Source organism: Bos indicus x Bos taurus, chromosome 12 (assembly GCF_003369695.1).
Source record: "Bos indicus x Bos taurus breed Angus x Brahman F1 hybrid chromosome 12, Bos_hybrid_MaternalHap_v2.0, whole genome shotgun sequence".
In the NCBI taxonomy this organism is placed as follows: domain Eukaryota; kingdom Metazoa; phylum Chordata; class Mammalia; order Artiodactyla; family Bovidae; genus Bos; species Bos indicus x Bos taurus.
This window is the reverse complement of record NC_040087.1, coordinates 70728025-70748514: the sequence shown is the minus strand read 5'-3', so window position 1 is coordinate 70748514 and position 20490 is coordinate 70728025. Positions and strand designations below refer to the sequence as shown.

At 38.9% G+C, this 20490-nt stretch overlaps 1 protein-coding gene across 1 annotated transcript in view; it reads right to left on the bottom strand.

Moving 5' to 3' along the window:
• The window catches only part of LOC113902123 (multidrug resistance-associated protein 4-like), a 113722-nt gene that overhangs the window by 5317 nt on the left and 87915 nt on the right, over nt 1–20490 (bottom strand). The window contains exons 23-27 of the mRNA XM_027557077.1: nt 18587–18651; nt 15187–15345; nt 14529–14618; nt 2735–2907; nt 1542–1647 (exon numbers count right to left, since the gene is read on the bottom strand). Of these exons, the coding sequence (XP_027412878.1) occupies nt 1542–1647; nt 2735–2907; nt 14529–14618; nt 15187–15345; nt 18587–18651 (593 nt within the window). The remainder of the gene's footprint in view (nt 1–1541; nt 1648–2734; nt 2908–14528; nt 14619–15186; nt 15346–18586; nt 18652–20490) is intronic.

Here is a 20490-nt window from a genome sequence, read left to right as displayed (position 1 = left end):
GGAAGGAGGTACAGTCATCCCTCTGTGTGGGAATAGTTTCAGAACTGGAATGAAGTGAATATGGCAGTAAAATGAGTCATATGAATGTTCTGGTTTCCCAGAACGTACAGAAGTTATGTTTGCATGACACTGGCCTATCAAGTGTGCAATAGCATTATGTCTGAGAAAACAATATAGAGACCTTAACCTAAAAACAATGCATTGCTTAAAAAAATACTAACCAACAGATGAGACTTCAGCAAGTCATAGCAGTAACATTGATGTTACAGATCACCAGAGAAACTATAATGATTGTGAAAAAGTTTGACATATAATGAGAATTACCAAAATGTGAGACAGAGAATTGGAATGAGGAAATACTGTTTGAAAAATGGCGCCCATAGACTTGCTCGATGCAGGGTTATGATAAGCTCTCAATTTGCAAAACAGCAGTATCTGGGAAGTACAATAAAAAAGCTATGTCTATTTCTAAAGCAAGAAATACAAATAAGGTTCAAATTGGGAAAGGATGTCAAGGTTGTATATTGTCACTCTTCTTACTTAACATATATGCAGAGTACATCATGCAAAATGTCAGCCTGGATGAAGCTCAAGATGGAATCAAGATTGCTAGGAGAAATATCAATAACCTCAGATATGTAGATGACACCACCCTTATGGCAGAATCAAAGAGGAACTAAGGAGCCTCTTGATGAAAGTGAAAGAGGAGAGTGAAAAAAGCTGGCTTAAAACTCAGCATTCAAAAGACAAAGATCATGGCATCATTGCCATCACTTCATGGCAAATAGATGGGGAAACAATGGAAACAGTGACAGACTACTTTCCTGGGCTCCAAAATCACTGTAGACAGTGACCACAGCCATGAAATTAAAAAGATGCTTCCTCCTTGGAAGAAAAGCTATGACAAACCTAGACAACATATTAAAAAGTTGAGACATTATTTTGCCAACCAAGGTCCGTCTAGTCAAAGCTATATGGTTTTTCCAGTAGTCATGTATGGATGTGAGAGTTTGACCATAAAGAAGGCTGAGCACCAAAGAATTGATGCTTTCAAACTGTGGTGATAAAGAAGACTCTTGAGAGTCCCTTGGACTGAAAGAATATTAAACCGGTAAATCCCAAAGGAGATCAACCCTGAATATCCATTGGAAGGACTGATGCTAAAGCTGAAGCTCCAATACTTTGGCTATGTGATGCAAAGAGCTGACTTATTGGAAAATACTCTGATGCTGGGAAAGATTGAAGGCAGGAGGAGAAGGGGATTACAGAGGATGAGATGGTTGGACAACATCACAGACTCAACAGACATGAGTTTGAGCAAACTGGGATATAGTGAAGCACAGGGAGGCCTGGTATGCTGAACTCCATGGGGTCACGAACTACCAGACATGACTGAGCGACTGAACAACAACAATTTTCAGGAAAGAGAGGAGAAACTAATAGAAAATTACATTACTGGAGGTTTGTATCAAATTTTACAAGGAAGGATACATTGAAAAATTGAACATAAATGAAAACAACTAAAATGGTAAGAGTCTTACCGATATCTGTTGACAGTCAATGACATTGCTCAACCTGTGTGTGATGGTCAGCACAGTGCAGTGAGCAAATTTCTCACGAATTTTTTTTTGTATTAACTCATCAGTTCTAGAATCAAAGAAATTGATTCAGTTCAGTAAAAACAGGAAAAGCAGACTTTTGACTTAAAAATATCATGATACTTTTAATAATGTTTTTAAAATCAACACCTTAATGTATAATCTCGTTCCAAAAAAAACCTAAGTATAAAAAGTCTATTTAGAGATTTACTGTTTTTCAAAAATGGAAAATAGTCTTCCCTCAAAATTGCTTGAGATTATAATGAGCTGGATTTAGGAATCTAGTTCTCTCAGGATGCCTCATAACAACATTAACCCTTTATAACATGTCTTGGTTTTTCCTTTGTTTTATGGAATTAATATTATAAAGAAATATCCATGAGGCCAAGAGAACACTTAGAAACATTTCTAAGCATCACTAAATGTTTTCCATTTACCACCTTTATTTTTTTTAATTTTTTTAATTAATTTTATTTTATTTTTAAACTTTACATAATTGTATTAGTTTTGCCAAATATCAAAATGAATCCACCACAGGTATACATGTGTTCCCCATCCTGAACCCTCCTCCCTCCTCCCTCCCCATACCATCCCTCTGGGTCGTCCCAGTGCACCAGCCCCAAGCATCCAGTATCCTGCATTGAACCTGGACTGGCATCTCGTTTCATACATGATATTTTACATGTTTCAATGCCATTCTCCCAAATCTTCCCACCCTCTCCCTCTCCCACAGAGTCCATAAGACTGTTCTATACATCAGTGTCTCTTTTGCTGTCTTGTATACAGGGTTATCGTTACCATCTTTCTAAATTCCATATATATGCGTTAGTATACTATATTGGTGTTTTTCCTTCTGGCTTACTTCACTCTGTATAATAGGCTCCAGTTTCATCCACCTCATTAGAACTGATTCAAATGTATTCTTTTTAATGGCTGAGTAATACTCCATTGTGTATATGTACCATAGCTTTCTTATCCATTCATCTGCTGATGGACATCTAGGTTGCTTCCATGTCCTGGCTATTATAAACAGTGCTGCGATGAACATTGGGGTACACGTGTCTCTTTCCCTTCTGGTTACCACCTTTAGAATTCAAGGATTCAGATTCAAGGTTTCCTAGATCTCAGCTCCATACCTTGGATCCACATTTGATGTGGCTTTGTCAATAATCAATATCTGATTTTTCTTCAGAATAGTCCGAGCAAGGCACACCAGTTGTCTCTGTCCAACACTTAAGTTCAATGCAGATTCTGCTAATTCAGTATTCATTTTACCAGAAAGATGTTCAAAGGTGTCTTTAAGTTGCACCTGTAGATACAGAAAGAATGACATTTTCCTAAGTAAACTGTTACTGAAGTAGACAAACCTCTTACACATTAGAATTCTGATGTCCTTATGTATCTTACATGGACTTCTTATGTATCTTACATGTATAGCCAGGTGAAGGGGAGAGCTTTTTCCAAAGAGCATTCACTGAGAAAGATGGTGGAGTCAAGTCAGGACAGAAAGATCTCAATGTCCCCCATCCCTGCCACAGGACAGCCTCCAGAAACCACACCGAGGGATTAGTTAAGGAAGTTTCTCAAAAAATGAAGCTATTTCTCCCAATGTGGTTTGAACAGAAAAGTTAAAACAATCTTTATGGTTGAGTCAAGTTTCTCAACATTCATTCTGCATAGGAGTTGGTACACTAAAGAAAAACTTCAAAACTTTTACAGTAAGTCTTTTTCTCTGAGGATAAAATCTTACCAGCACATTTGGTTTTAGAAAAGGCAGAGGAACCAGAGATCAAATTGCCAACATCCGCTGGATCATTGAAAAAGCAAGAGAGTTTCAGAAAAACATCTATTTCTGCTTTATTGACTATGCTAAATCCTTTGACTGTGTGGATCATAATAAACTGTGGAAAATTCTGTAGGAGATGGGAATACCAGACCACCTGACCTGCCACTTGAGAAACCTGTATGCAGGCCAGGAAGCAACAGTTAGAACTGGGCATGGAACAACAGACTGGTTCCAAATAGGAAAAGGAGTACGTCAAGGCTGTATATTGTCACCCTGCTTATTTAACTTCTATGCAGAGTACATCATGAAAAACGCTGGGCTGGATGAAGCACAAGCTAGAATCAAGATTTCTGGGAGAAATATCAATAACCTCAAATATGCAGATGACCCCACCCTTATGGCAGAAAGTGAAGAACTAAAGAGCCTCTTGATGAAAGTGAAAGAGGAGAGTGAAAAAGTTGGCTTAAAGCTCAACATTCAGAAAACTAAGATCATGGCATCCAGTCCCATCACTTTATGGAAAATAGGTGGGTAAACAGTGGAAACAGTGACTGACTTTATTTTGGGGGGCTCCAAAATCACTGCAGATGGTGATTGCAGCCAAGAAATTAAAAGATGCTTACTCCTTGGAAGGAAAGTTATGACCAACCTAGACAGCATGTTAAAAAGCAGAGACATTACTTTGCCAACAAAGGTCCGTCTAGTCAAGGCTATGGTTTTTCCAGTAGTCATGTATGGATGTGAGAGTTGGACTATAAAGAAAGCTGCGCACTGAAGAATTGATGCTTTTGAACTGTGGTGTTGGAGAAGACTCTTGAGAGTCCCTTGGACTGCAAGGAGATCCAACCAGTTCATCTTAAAGGAGATCAGTCCTGGGTTTTCATTGCAAGGACTGATGTTGAAGCTGAAACTCCAATACTTGGCCTTGGATACTTGAAATACTTGAAATATTGATACTTGAAATACTTGAAAAGTATTTCAATACTTGAAAAGACCCTGATGCTGGGAAAGATTGAGGGCAGGAGGAGAAGGGGTTGACAGAGGATGGCATGGTTGGATGGCATCACTGACTCAATGGACATGGCTTTGGGTAGACTCTGGGAGTTGGTGATGGATAGGGAGTCCTGGCGTGCTGTGGTTCATGGGGTGGCAAAGAGTTGGACATGACTGAATGACGGAACTGAACTGAAAATACACAAATTCAAACAATTGCAAACTTCACCTTATACATTAGTAATCCTGGAACCTGCTCTGCTGATGGTTCTTTCCCAAGTTTAATTCTATAAATAGTGGACCAATCAAGTGCATTTTCCTCAATATCATAAATGTCTTGCAGTGAATGAAAACTCATGAAAAATAAGACACAACATATTATTTCCCCCAGAAAATGAATATCAGATCAGATCAGTCACTCAGTCCTGTCCGACTCTTTGCGACCCCATGAACTGCAGCACGCCAGGCCTCCCTGTCCATCACCAACTCCCGGAGTTCACTCAGACTCACGTCCATCGAGTCAGCGATGCCATCCAGCCATCTCATCCTCTGTCATCCCCTTCTCCTCCTGCCCCCAATCCCTCCCAGCATCAGAGTCTTTTCTAATGAGTCAACTCATCGCATGAGGTGGCCAAAGTACTGGAGTTTCAGCTTTAGCATCATTTCTTCCAAAGAAATCCCAGGGCTGATCTCCTTCAGAATGGACTGGTTGGATGTCCTTGCAGTCCAAGGGACTCTCAAGAGTCTTCTCCAACACCACAGTTCAAAAGCATCAATACTTCAGCACGCAGCCTTCTTCACAGTCCAACTCTCACATCCATACATGACCACAGGAACAACCATAGCCTTGACTAGACGAACCTTTGTTGGCAAAGTAATGTCTCTGCTTTTTAACATGCTGTCTAGGTTGGTCATAACTTTCCTTCCAAGGAGTAAGCGTCTTTTAATTTCATGGCTGCAGTCACCATCTGTAGTGATTTTGGAGCCCAGAAAAATAAAGTCTGACACTGTTTCCAAGAATATGGATATAGGTGATGTTTATATTAATCTATCTTCATAAAGTTATACTCCACAAATTATAAAAAACAAACTTTTAACTGCCAAAGATAATCTGAAGCTACATTTGGTGGTAGGGATCAGTTCTGGAGAAGGAAATGGCAACCCACTCTGGTGTTTTTGTCTGGAGAATCCCAGGGGCGGGGGAGCTGGTGGACTGACGTCTATGGGGTCACACAGAGTCGGACACGACTGAAGTGACTTAGCAGCAGCAGCAGGGATCAGTTCAAAAATATTTATTTTGGAAAAGTATTATAGATAGAGAACCAAACTCAGGCTTTCCTTGAAGTTGAATAACAAAGAAGAAATACACTCCAAATTAAGAGACCAACAGATTGATGAGTGATGGCTGATAAATTTTGTAACATTTTACAATGTCAGATAATAGCACACCAAGGATGAGTGAGCAGTGTTTTTAATTTTTCATTTTTCAGGTATCCTAAATGCTGGAGCACATCTATGAATATGAACCTGAATTGTGTTCCAGATGGGAGTCTGATCACATGAAAAGGGAATTCTGAGTTAGGATTAAATATGGTATTTGTAGGTAGTGTTAGCATGAAAAGTACATAAAATCTAAAGAGTAAGCTTTGGATTGTGGTGCAAGTAGTTGGACTTGCTTAAAGCTGACATCCTGACTCACACTTGCTTCTGACTTGGATGACATCTCATCACTAATTTGATTTTATACTTTCCTTCGAGTTTGTCCATATCGGCGCCACAAGGAAAAAGGGTTGTGAGAGGCAATGTTTTTCAGAAAATTAATTTCTGAGATTATGTCTTCATTTATAAATCAGGGATGGTTATGAGAATATATGAATATGAAGGCCCTCTGTATTGTAATGATAAAATCAAATTATAATTAAGTATTAAAATGGGAAAAAAGGACAATAGAAGCAGAGACAATAATAACTAGAAGCTACAATTAGAGAATCTGAAAACATATCAGATAATAGTATAATATTACTGTTAAATTTATTGATTGACATGACTGTGTTAGGACACATAAGGGAATGTCCTTGTTCTTACAAGGTGTACATTTTTGTATTTAAAGGTGAAATCCAACTTTTAATAAACATTTCTACAACTTACAAACAATTCAGCAAAATATAGATTATATTGATGGAGAAAATATGGGAAGACACTAACAGCTGATGAATCCAGATGAATGTGTATGTGTTCATCACACTATTCCTTCCATGTTCCTGTGATTTGAACATTTTAAAACAATAAATTGGAGGCTTGGGACTCCCTGAGGGTCCAGTGGTTAAGAATCCACCTGCCAATGCACAGAACATGGGTTTCATCCCTGGTCCAGGATGATCCCATGGCAAGAAGCAAGTGAACCCATGTGCCACAACTACTGAGCCCAACTCTAGAGCCCACAGGCTACAACTCCTGAGCCTGCAGGCCACAGTTCTGAAGCCTGTGTGCTCCAGAGTCCAGGTGTCACAACAGGAGAAGCTATGTCAGTGAGAAGCTGTGCACTGCCACTAAGATTAGCCCGTGTTTGCCACAACTAGAGAAAGCCTAGAAGCAGCAATGAAGAACCAGCACAGACAAAGGGAAAAAAAAAAAAAAATGAAGACTTGAAGTCAGACAGCCTGAGCATAAGTCCTGCCTGGCTCTGCCAACTGGGCAAGTTTCTAAACTTATTCTACCTTAGCTTCCTAAGCTCTAAGACTATAATATCATAATTGTAAAGATGGGTACCTCCTAACATTGATAGAGTATAAAATGAATCAGTACATGTAGAATTTATGACAGATCAATAGATATTGCCCAATATTAATAATGCTGTCAGCTAGCCTCTCTTCATGTTCTGCTCCATTTTCCTCCTTTGCATGTATTAACACTGAGGCCTTGTTATGTATGCATCGATTTGTTTTCCACCTTCTCCAAGAGAATTTAAGCTCCAAGGGTAGAGATTTTGTCTTTTGATGACTATGATAGCCCTACAATCTGCTACACTGCATGTCTAACAAGCTCTCAGGAGATATTTGTTGCCTTAATGAAGGCATGAGTGAATCCCATCATGTAACACATCTGTTCCTATAAATTAGAAAATAAATCCACATATATAAATAATTTATACATAACACTATCTTCTTATTAAGTTTAAGTGTAAAAGGAATATATTATAACAATTAACTGGGTCCAAGATATCACAACCTCACACTTTAAACAGTGGAAAGCACTGAAAAAGTTATGATTTAAGGAAAATGGAGTAAATAATACTATTCAAAACTATACATCTCAGTAGAGAATCCTTCAGACTGTTTTTGAGTTTGGGAAAATAACAGAATATAGCAAAATTGAAAAATAATACACTGAAATTGAAGGCACCCTATTTCTATCACTATAAACATTTCAATGTAACCTACTAATGTACTGAATCTACCAACCAGGCACCAACACCCCGCTCAGGAGATCAACACAGATGTCAGACGGTTTCTGTATTAACCTTCTTACTTTTCAAAAAGAAAGGCTGCTGTGGACTGAAGGAGAAAGGGAAATGCAATCTACAGATGGGGAAGAACTTTTACTAGAGCAGGACTGGCAGTAAAGGAAGTAAAGGGAGAGCCCATTCATCTAACACAAGGCCCGGAAGTGAACATGTGATCTGTCTCCACCACAAGGACTGAACCACTGCATCAGTGGTTCCTGATGCAGAGGCTGTTGATGCCCAGGTTTCTGTATCTCGGTTTCCTGTGTGATGAGACTCATTTCTGTCCAAACAGAGACACTATCAACATCGAACATTTGACTGCATGATTTCTTCCCCAGTTTTGACAGGACAGACCATATGCTTAACTTCATATCCCAGAATCCCAGCTGTTTTGTTCTCATTTTTTTTAACAGAAGTGACACATTGGTGATTCATTTTGAGAGTTTTATCTACTGTGCTCTTTTAACCTTTGAGTGATAAGGTGCTTCCTCTTCAGATACATTCATGTTATACTTGCAGCATTATCTTGCTTCTTAGTGCCCCTATCAACACTAATTAACTGATGAATTTTTGTCAATTTACAGTAAGGTGGCTAGTTTACACTATGTGAAAAATGTAGTCTCAGCATATTTTGAAAAATAACCATGATGAGATGGGCAGCATCCATTGGACTGCCTCCCTTCTGAATGACCATCTCTCCCAAGGAAGGAGGAGGAAACAGAACTAGAGGACTTTAAAAGAGGAAAAATTAGTGGTTCCCTCCTACTCACTCTCAGGCCACCTCTGTGAGTTTGGGTTCACATGTCCAGTTTGGCACCACTTACACACTAATAACGATGGTTTTGAGTTCATATAAAAGTTGACCTCACTGATTTAGTGATCACCTCTTAGAGTGACAGGCTTTCCACGTGGTACAGTGATTATGAATCCTCCTGCCAAATGCAGGAGATGCAAGAGATGTGGGTTCAATTCCTGGTTTGGGAAGATCTTCTGAAGGAGGAAACAGCAACCCACTCCAGTATTTCTTACCTGGAAAACTCCATGGACAGACAAGTCTGGCAGGCTATAGTTCCACAGAGGGTCACAAAAAAGTCAGACATGATCAAGCATGCACATGCACACACACACACACACGCTTAGAGTGATAAATCACCCCATTATTCTATTTCTTCAGGAATTTTTCTTTATCATATATGTATGCTTTCAATGAAATATTTGGTAGTTTTCTTTAAAACAGCCATAAAGAAGCAATCCCTAGAGAAAAACAATGATGGGATGATTTCTCTAAGTGATATTAGCAAAGTTAACACAGTAAATTCCATAAGCAATATATGGAAACCACATACTTCACTTTTGAAATAGACTCACGTCTATTTCTTTCTATAGAAAGCTCCAAATGTAGTTTAAATAAAGGTAGATCTTAGTATTATCTACCCCTTCTACCACTTCATCATTTTTAGAATTTAGATAAAAATTGCCTCTCTGTCCATGGAACAATGTGTTCTAAAATTCTAGAGTAATTTTTCTACCTGAGAATCTGTGAAAAAATGTATCAGCTGGGAAACAAATAGAAAAATAATTTACCAGTACTTCCAGTATTTTTCTTAAGATGTCATAATTTCACCATTAAATATGTCCTGTGAATTCAAGATCAATTAGTCCAATTCAGTTCAGTTGCTCAGTCATGTCCTACTCTTTGCGACTCCATGGACTACACAACGCCAGGCTTCCCTGTCCATCACCAACTCCTGGAGCTTACTCAAACTAAAGTCCATCAAGTCAGTTATGCCATCCAATCATCTCATCCTCTTCATCCCCTTCTCTTCCTGCCTTCAATCCCTCCCAGCATCAGAGCCTTTTCTAATGAGTCAGTTCTTTGCATCAGGTGGCCAAAGTATTGGAGTTTCAGCTTCAGCATCAGTCCTACCAATGAATATTCAGGACTGATTTCCTTCAGGATGGACTGGTTGGATTTCCTTGCAGTTCAAGGGACTCTCGAGTGTTTTCTCCAACACCACAGTTCAAAAGTATCAATTCTTTGCCACTCAGCTTTCTTTATAGTCCAACTCTCACATGACTACTAGAAAAACCATAGCTTTGACTAGATGGAACTGTGTTGACAAAGTAATGTGATATTTAAAATAATATGCTGTTAAGGTTAGCAAAGTAATATAATATTTAAAGTAATATGCTGTCATAGATTTTTTTCCAAGGAGCTAGTGTCTTTTAATTTCATGACTGCAGTCACCATCTGCAGTGATTTTGGAGCCCCCAAAATAAAGTCTTTCAGTGTTTTCATTGCTTCCCCATCTATTTGCCATGAAGTGATGGGACCAGATGCCATGATCTTTGTTTTTTGAATGTTGAGTTTTAAGCCAACTTTTTCACTCTCCTGTTTCACTTTCAACTGCAGCTTCTTCAGCATTCTTCAGCAAGATCAGTGAATCATCCTATCTTTTATTATATTTGATAGTTAACTGTTCTCCCCTCTTCTCTTCTAGAATTTCACTCTAGACTCAAAGACTTAAATGAAATCAGAGGTGCACTTCTTTGGGGGCAGGAAAAGGTAAAGCAATTGGCCCGATTTAGGAAAACAAAATCCTAACATTACTGGAAAGCCAGGTGGGTGTGTAAAGACTCAGTGCTGACATCTTCAGAAACCAGAATTTCTGGCTGGAAATGTATGAGCTCCATCCAAATCAGCCTGCTCACAGTCAAGGCTCATCTACATATTACAGATTTCAGAGCTTGCCTGGAAGGATAACACTAAATGGCAAATACATCAATTCAAAACAACAAGAACAATTACTCAGATTTGTGTAACAACAACAATTTAAAGAACTATGCCACACTTCTCTGAAATGAAGAGAGCAATCGAAAATTTGGTAGTTATTTATGTCAAAGAGTGTTTTTCCTTTGTTTTCTCTAAGAATTTTATTGGGTCTGGTCTTACATTTAGGTCTTTAATCCATTTTGAGTTTATTTTTGTATATGGTATTAGCTGTTGCTGCTGCTACTAAGTTGCTTCAGTTGTGTCCGACTCTGGGCGACCACATAGATGGCATCCCACCAGGCTCCTCTGTCCCTGGAATTCTCCAGGCAAGAATACTGGAACGGGTTGCCATTTCCTTCTCCAAGGCATGCATGCATGCTAAGTCGGTTCAGTAGTGTTCGACTCTGTGTGACCCTATGGACAGCAGCCCACCAGACTCCTCTGTCCATGGGATTCCCTAGGCAAGAATATTGGAGTGGGTTACCATTTCCTTCTCCAATATGGTTTTAGGGAGTATTCTAATTTCATTCTTTTACATGTAGCCATCCAATTTTCCCAGCACCACTTATTGAAGAGATGTCTTTTCTCCATTCTATATTCTTACCTCCTTTGTCATAGATTAGGTGACCATAGGTATGTGAGTTTATCTCTGGGCTTTCTATACTGTTCCATTGATCTATATTGCTGTTCTTTTTTCATGCCAGTACCATACCATCTTGACTACTGTATCTCTGCAGTGAATTTGTCAAAGAGTTCATTTGGGTCTTTCTATAATATCTTATGTAATGAACTTTTTGGCCAACTTAATAATGTAGTCTGAAATTAAGGAACCTAATCCCCAGCTTCATATTTTTTTCTTAAGATTGCTTTGTGTTTCCATACAAATTGTAAAAATTTTTGCCCTAATTCTATGAAAAATGTCATTGGTAATTTGACAGGGGTTGTATTGAATCTGTAGATTCTTTGGGTAGTAATTTTCACAATATTGATTCTTCAAATCCAAGAATATATCTTCAAACTGTTTATGTCAACTTTGGTTTCCTTTATCAGTAAATTAGTTTTCTGAGTACTTATCTTTTGCCTCCTTCAGTTCAGTCCAGTTCAGTCACTCAGTCGTGTCCGACTCTTTGCAACCCTACGAATTGCAGCAGGCCAGGCCTCCCTGTCCATCACTAACTCCCGGAGGTCACTCAAACTCATGTACATCGAGTCAGTGATGCCGTCCAGCCATCTCATCCTCTGTCGTCCCCTTCTCCTCCTGCTCCCAATCCCTCCCAGCATCAGAGTCTTTTCCAATGAGTCAACTCTTCTCATGAGGTGGCCAAAGTACTGGAGTTTCAGCTTCAGCGTCAGTCCTTCCAAAGGACACCCAGGACCAATCTCCTTTAGAATGGACTGGTTGGATCTCCTTGCAGTCCAAGGGACTCTCAAGAGTCTTCTTCAACATCACAGTTCAAAACTATCAATTCTTCGGCACTCAGCTTTCTTCACAGTCCAACTCTCACATCCATACATGACCACTGGAAAAACCATAGCCTTGACTAGACGGACCTTTGTTGGCAAAGTAATGTCTCTGCTTTTCAATATGATATCTAGGTTGGTCATAACTTTCCTTCCAAGGAGTAAGCGTCTTTTAATTTCATGGCTGCAGTCACCATCTGCAGTGATTTTGGAGCCCCAAAAAATAAAGTCTGACACTGTTTCCACTGTTTCCCCATCTATTTCCCATGGAGTGATGGGACCGGATGCCATGATCTTCGTTTTCTGAATGTTGAGCTTTAAGCCAACATTTTCACTCTCCTCTTTCACTTTTATCAACAGGCTTTTTAGTTCCTCTTCACTTTCTGCCATAACGGTGGTGTCATCTGCATATCTGAGGTTATTGATAGTTCTGGCAATCTTGATTCCAGCTTGTGCTTCCTCCAGCCCAGCATTTCTCATGATGTACTCTGCATAGAAGTTAAATAAGCAGGGTGACAATATACAGCCTTGACGTACTCCTTTTCCTATTTGGAACCAGTCTGTTGTTCCATGTCCAGTTCTAACTGTTGCTTCCTGACCTGCATACAGATTTCTCAAGAGGCAGGTCAGGTGTTCTGGTATTCCCATCTCTTTCAGAATTTTCCACAGTTTATTGTGATCCACACAGTTAAGGCTTTGGCATAGTCTAGAAAGCAGAAGTAGATGTTTTTCTGGAACTCTCTTGCTTTTTACATGATCCAGTGGATGTTGGCAATTTGATCTCTGGTTCCTCTGCCTTTTCTAAAACCAGCTTGAACATCTGGAAGTTCATGGTTCATGTATTGCTGAAACCTGGCTTGGAGAATTTTGAGCATTACTTTACTAGCGTGTGAGATGAGTGCAATTGTGTGGTAGTTTGAGCATTCTTTGGCATTGCCTCCTTAAGTAGGTTTATTTTATGTATTTTATTCTTTTTGTTGCAATGGTAATGGGATCGTTTCCTAATTTCTCTTTCTGATATTTCATTGTTAGTGTATAGGAATGTGCATGCTTACTTTTTAGAAACAAAAGACTAAGCTGCTGCTGCTGCTAAGTCGCTTAAGTCGTGTCCAACTCTATGGGACCCCACAGACAGCAGCCCACCAGGCTCCGTCGTCCCTGGGGTTCTCCAGGCAAGAACACTGAAGTGGGTTGCCATTTCCTTCTCCAATGCATGAAAGTGAAAAGTGAAAGTGAAGTCACTCAGTGGTGTCCGACTCTTAGTGACCCCATGGAATGCAGCCTTCCAGGCTCCTCTGTCCATGGGATTTTCCAGGCAAGCGTACCGGAGTGGGGTGCCATTGCCTTCTCCAAAGACTAAGTTAGGTCCTGTGAAAAATTCAAAGACTGTCTATGGTTTACAAGTCTAGAGTTTCTGCCCAAAGTAGAATCAATTTGTAAAACGAGGGCAAATACACAAAATAATTTGCATTAAATATTCAAACCAACAGCAAGATAATAGTCAAAAATGTTTCACACAAGGGTGAGGGAATTCAAAGAAGAGGGGCAAGGGGAAACATGACACAAATGACAGAAAATTCTCCAGAAATGAACCTCTCCATACAAGAGCTCAGCAAATTCTCCAGGGTTCTGTTACCTGCATTCATGATACGGCATTAAAATGACATAATCACCAATAAGTAATCATTCTCACATTCCAGGGCTTCCCTGGTGGCTCAGACAATAAAGAATCTGCCTGCAATGTGGTAGACTCAGGTTTGATCTCTGGGTTGGGGAGATCTCCTGGAGGACAGAATGGCAACCCACTCCAGTATTCTTGCCTGGAGAAGTCCATGGCCAGAGGAACCAGGCAGGCTACAGTCTGTGGGATCGCAGAGTCATACATGACTGTGTGAATCTCTTTTTTCTGTCTTCTTCTCCTATTTCAACTATAAAATATACTTTTATAGACACTTTACTATGAAACTTCCTCATTTTATTGGTCTGATCTCATTCACATCTTTCAGTTAATAATGAAAAACTACTATTGTTTCCACTTAGTAGATGTTCCCTAAGATCAAAGGAATAAAATGAACACTGGAGGGTAATTAGGGTAATTACATCACTAGATCACTAGTAGAATTTGATCCCACAGCTTTAATGTCTAATTTAGTGCTCTGCAAAGGACAAGATAATGTGTCTAGTCATTCAAGGTTTTAAGGAAAAAGCTAAAATGGAAACATGGCATTATATTGTTTTTCATCATCATCAATTAATAAACATTGTAAGTGTACACATGTTATCAATGTTCTTCTAGGTGGTAAACAAAGTCAGTTAAACTGTTAAGCTCCTCTTAATTACCTGCAATGCTCTAAATGTACATGCATGGATACTGATACTAACAATTAATTATATTTAATATTAATAAATTACCTCTTCTAAGGCATTCCACAGTTCCTCATCTGTATGTTCATTAAAAGGATCCAGATTGTTCCTCATTGTTCCAGTGAATAAAACAGGTTCCTAAATACCCCAAAATACTGAATATTATTAACTTAACCTCTTTTCATTATATCCCAATGGTTACAGATCAGAATTAAAATATAAAATATCAAAATTACTGTAAGTATTAATAATAAAATTGCAAATGTATATTTAGAAAACTATCTATAAAATAATTTTCCATGTACAAAGCATGCTACAAGATATCCTGCAGACTATTGAACATTAACAGAAGAAAACAGTGTTGAAGAAATTTTTTATATTAAGAAAAAACCTGAAGAATAGAAAAGAGAATTTGATTCTTTAAAATAAAAAAAAAGGCTTTCTGGGACCATGGGCTTAAGCACACACACGCAAACTGAGGATATAATTACTGGAGAAACTTTACATCAAGATCTACATAAATTAATTGTCAATCTTAGTGTGACTGGGAAATATCAGTAGCATGATTAGTTGAAGTTTGTGCCTCAAAGCAAAATCATTAAATATTTACACACTGGCACTGAAGAATAAACTAGGCTCTTTTCTCCACTGGTCAGTCTTCTAGGATACGGAATCTCTCCATTTGTGTGAAAGAACATCCTCACACCTGCAAACAGAAGTCACCTCCTGGTGTCTGCAGCAGCTCTGTCCAAGGAGAGATCTCCTTGGATTCTACATCAACCTGATCCCCACATTCTCTCACCTGTGCATCAGGATGACCTGCCTCACAGAGCCTCCTTACTACTAACTGCAAGGTCAGAATGACCTGAAACCCATTATGACTGGGTCATAATAAAATTATTCAAATAACTTTTCCTGTTCAACTTTAGGAGGAGCCACAAGTAAATTACCCTAGAAATGTATGAGTCCTTCCAAGTTTCAGGACTTCCCTGGTGGCTTAGAGGGTAAAGTGTCTGCCTGCAATGCGGGAGACCTAGTTTCGATCCCAGGGTCGGGAAGATCCCCTGGAGAAGGAAATGGAAACCCATTCCAGTATTCTTGCCTGGAGAATCCCATGGACGGATGAGCCTGGTAGGCTACAGTCCACCAGTTCGCAAAGAGTCTGACACGATTGATCAACTTCACATTCCTTTCCTTTTTACCAAGTTTCAAGAGAGAATCTTGTTCAAAAGCTCCTGCCTGGCCTTGGGGCTAGACTTTCCTCCTCACTTCACAAAAGCCTGAGAAGATGAAGAAGACAGACATTTCTTTTTCCTAGTTATGAAGAAGAATGACACTCAGAGAGCCTCCTGTACTTTCTTTCAATATTGTCTCTGTTTTAAGTCTAGTGAGAGACAAATGAATGCAGAAGACTCGGGGTGTGGCCCCCAAAAATGTGTATCCCTAAGCAAAATCCAAAATTAAAAAGAAATTATACAGGAGCTTTTATTGCACAAAGTTGATTAAGTGGCCAATATGCCTCCAAAGTGGTGAAATCACTGCTCATACATTTCAAAATGATTACTGAACTGAAAACTCCTGAGACCCAAATTTAAGGTCTCCCTTAAAACTCTTGAATTTATTGCTTGTAGACTTTTGGATCACAGCCATTCTGACTGGCGTGAAATGGTACCTCATAGTGGTTTTGATTTGCATTTCTCTGATAATGAGTCATGTTGAGCATCTTTTCATGTGTTTGTTAGCCATCTGTATGTCTTCTTTGGAGAAATGTCTATTTAGGTCTTTGGCCCATTTTTGATTGGGTCATTTATTTTTCTGGAATTGAGCTGTAGGTGTTGCTTGTATATTTTTGAGATTAGTTGTTTGTCAGTTGCTTCATTTGCTATTATTTTCTCCCATTCTGAAGGCTGTCTTTTCACCTTGCTTATAGTTTCCTTTGTTGTGCAGAAGCTTTTAAGTTTAATTAGGTCTTATTTATTTATTTTTGCTTTTATTTCCAATATTCTGGAAGGTGGGTCATAGAGGATCCTGCTGTGATTTATGTCGGAGAGTGTTTTGCCTATGTTCTCCTCTAGGAGTTTTATACTTTCTGGTCTTACGTTTAGATCTTTAATCCATTTTTAGTTTATTTTTGTGTATGGTGTTAGAAAGTGCTCTAGTTTCATTCTTTTGCAAGTGATTGACCAGTTTTCCCAGCACCACTTGTTAAAGAGATTGTCTTTAATCCATTGTATATTTCTTGCCTCCTTTGTCAAATATAAGGTGTCCATAGTGCATGGATTTATCTCTGGGCTTTCTATTTTGTTCCATTGATCTATATTTCTGTCTTTGTGCCAGTACCATACTGTCTTGATGACTGTGGCTTTGTAGTAGAGCCTGAAGTCAGGCAGGTTGATTCCTCCAGTTCCATTCTTCTTTCTCAAGATGGCTTTGGCTATTCGAGGTTTTTTGTATTTCCATACAAATTTTGAATTATTTGTTCTAGCTCTGTGAAGAATACCGTTGGTAGCTTGACAAGCAATAAATGCTGGAGAGGGTGTGGGGAAAAGGGAACCCTCTTACACTGTTGGTGGGAATGCAAACTAGTACAGCCACTATGGAGAACAGTGTGGAGATTCCTTAAAAAAACTGGAAATAGAACTGCCTTATGATCCAGCAATCCCACTGCTGGGCATACACACTGAGGAAACCAGAAGGGAAAGAGACACGTGTACCTCAATGTTCATCGCGGCACTGTTCATAATAGCCAGGACATGGAAGCAACCTAGATGTCCATCAGCAGATGAATGGATAAGAAAGCAGTGGTACATATACACAATGGAGTATTACTCAGCCATTAAAAAAATGCATTTGAGTCAGTTTTAATGAAGTGGATGAAACTGGAGCCTATTATACAGAGTGAAGTAAGCCAGAAGGAAAAACACCAATACAGTATACTAATGCATATATATGGAATTTAGAAAGATGGTAACAATAACCCTGTATACGAGACAGCAAAAGAGACACTGATGTATAGAACAGTCTTTTGACTCTGTGGGAAAGGAAGAGGGTGGGATGATTTGGGAGAATGGCATTGAAATATGTATAATATCATATATGAAATGAGTCGCCAATCCAGGTTCGATGCACAATACTGGATGCTTGGGGCTGGTGCACTGGGATGATCCAGAGGGATGGTATGGGGAGGGAGGAGGGAGGAGGGTTCAGGATGGGGAACTCGTGTATACCTGTGGTGGATTCATTTCGATATATGGCAAAACCAATACAATATTTTAAAGTTAAAAAATAAAATTAAATTAAAAACAAGCAAAAAAACAAACAAACTCTTGAATTTAGGACCAAGACCAAACAACCATCTGTGCAATGGTAAGAGTTCCTTGTTAGGGGAACCACCATTCTATTCCAGATTTTCACAAAACTTTTTTTACTCTTTGTAATTATCAACCCTAAGATTGCTACATGCAGGCAATTTTTCATCCTTCAGTTGTTTCCATGAGGTTAAAACAGATGACATGGTCAGGCAAGGGGAGGCTGCTCCCCAATACTCCTCTTTTCTCCATCTTCACTTCATTTTCCAGATTCTTTCAGATATGTAGCTGCTTGATGAACATAATCTCAATCAGTGTTCTTTCTGAGAAACATACTTAACTACTTTAGATACTCAGCACTAAGGATGAACATACATCCTTTGTTCATCAACCTACTTTGTACATCAACCTACTTCAGATCCTCAGCACAAAGGATGAACATACATCCTACCTGTTCTGCTCAAGGAAATAATTTAGGAAGAGCTTTCATTTTTGCTCATTCCTGAATTTTGAACACAAATTGAGGAGTACCTTCTTTAAAACACAGTATTCATCTTCAAAAGATCCCTCAGGACTGATGGTCTATGTCTCCACTCCCCTATCTCTGGTTCCTATCCAGGTCCTTGCTGCTATCCCATCTCCCCCAATTCTGATCTGCTCATGCAGGGTCAGCAGGATGGTGGGACGAGCCTGGGAGAGAGGTAGAGAGAGGAACCCAGAAGCTCACTGCTGCTCCAAGGATCACAGAGAGCAGGTAGCTAGGGGAGGTGATGCAAGTTCATTATCTGAGTGGCTCACCTGAAAGGGGCAACTCAAAGAAACAGCACTGGGCTCCCCTTCTGCAGAGTCTGCTCTCAGCTTCCCTAAATTAGGATGTTGAGACACAAACATCACTGCTTCCTATTCACTTCGGGGGAAGAGAGATTTAAGTTTTCTGCACTTAGACAACTTAACTTCATGTAACCAAACCAACAGACTTTCTTCACCTCTGAGCCAGTAAGACATTGTAAAGACAAAGGGCTCTTGACTGGGGAGGGGTAAGAGTTTGAGTATGTTCTTCTGACACTTATTAGCCCAAGACACATAAACAAATAAACCCATTTCAAAACTGATGCTGTCCAAATAAGAGATAGGGCATTAGCAGTAGTATCTTCTGGCTTTGCTCCATACTTACTCACTTTTATTATGGTTTGGGGAATCCTTTTGAGGATTTTTTAACGTAAAATGTTATGCTATGTTTAAAAAAATAGGAAAATATCTGATGAGAACATAATTTAGTTCAATTAACATTTATTGAAAAAAATAAACTTGGAGTCAGACAATTCTCAGTTCTGATTTTACTGCTCATTAGTTATTAGACTCAGGGTAAATTATTAATCTTCCCAAGACTTACTGCAAACTGGGGTTAGCCTTGCAGGGCTGCTCTGAGAATCTGGAATAACAGGGCAGCTCCTGTTGTGATGCTAACGTGGACCAGAAGCCCCAGCAGGGGGACAGTGAGGGACAGTGTTTGTTAAAATGCAGGTGCAATGAATGGATCAGGAAATCAATTTGTGCCTCGTGACCATCATTTTGTCATTTATATGAACTAGGATAGAACTGGCATCACAGAAAATATCAGAGCACAGAGCAAGAGTAATATTATTTGTGAAATTTTTGTTCCTCTGTGTGTGTGTATGCACACGGAGGCACATGAATCATGATACAAATCAATTGTACATGGACCACACTCAACAGCCACTTGAAGGCACAAGCAGAGTAATTTGCTGCCCAGGCTCTGGAGTTGGGAATCTCTTTAAATTTGAATCCTGTTAGTATATTTTGGAAATTAATACCTTGTTGGTTGCAACATTTGCAAATATTTTCTTCCTTTCCAGAGGCTGTTTTCAGTTTTATTTATGGTTTACTTGGTGCTTCAAATTCTTTTAACTAGGTCCCCTTTATTTTTGCTTTTCTTTCCATGACTTTCACGGGACAGATCCAAGAACATATTGCTGTGATTTATGTCAAAGAATATTCTATGTTTTCCTCTAGGATCTTGTCTTACAAATCTTTAGGTCTTTATTTTTGACTTCATTTTTGTCTACATTATTACAGAGAGTTCTACTTTCATTGTTTTACATATAGTTGCCCAGATTTTCCCAGCACTATTTATTGAAGAGACTGTCTTTTATCCATTACATATTCTTACCTCTTTTGTCTTAGATTAACTGACCATAAGTGTATGGGTTTATATCTGGGTTTTTAACCTGTTCCATTAATCTATATGCCTGGTTTCTGTGACAGGAATATACTTTCATTATTGTGTGTCTGTAGTACAGTTAGAAGTCAGAGACTGTGAATCTTCAGCTGTGTTCTTCTTTCTCAAGATGGTTTTTTGCTATTTGAGGTCTTTTCTGTTTCCATATAAATTAAAAAATTTTTTTTTCTTTTGTTCTACTTCTGTGAAAAATTCCATTGGTAATTTGATAGGGATTGCATTGAATCTGTAAGTTGCCTTGTATAGTTTTTCATTTTTAACAATATTGATCCTTTCAATCTAAGAACACAGTATATCTTTCCATCTGTTGTGTTGTCTTCAATTTCTTTCATCAGCATCTTATAGATAAGGGTCTTTTGCCTTCTTAAGTAGGTTTATTCCTAGTTATTCCTAGCATTGTTTTATTTTTCCCTTTGACATGATGGCCAACGAGGTTGATTCC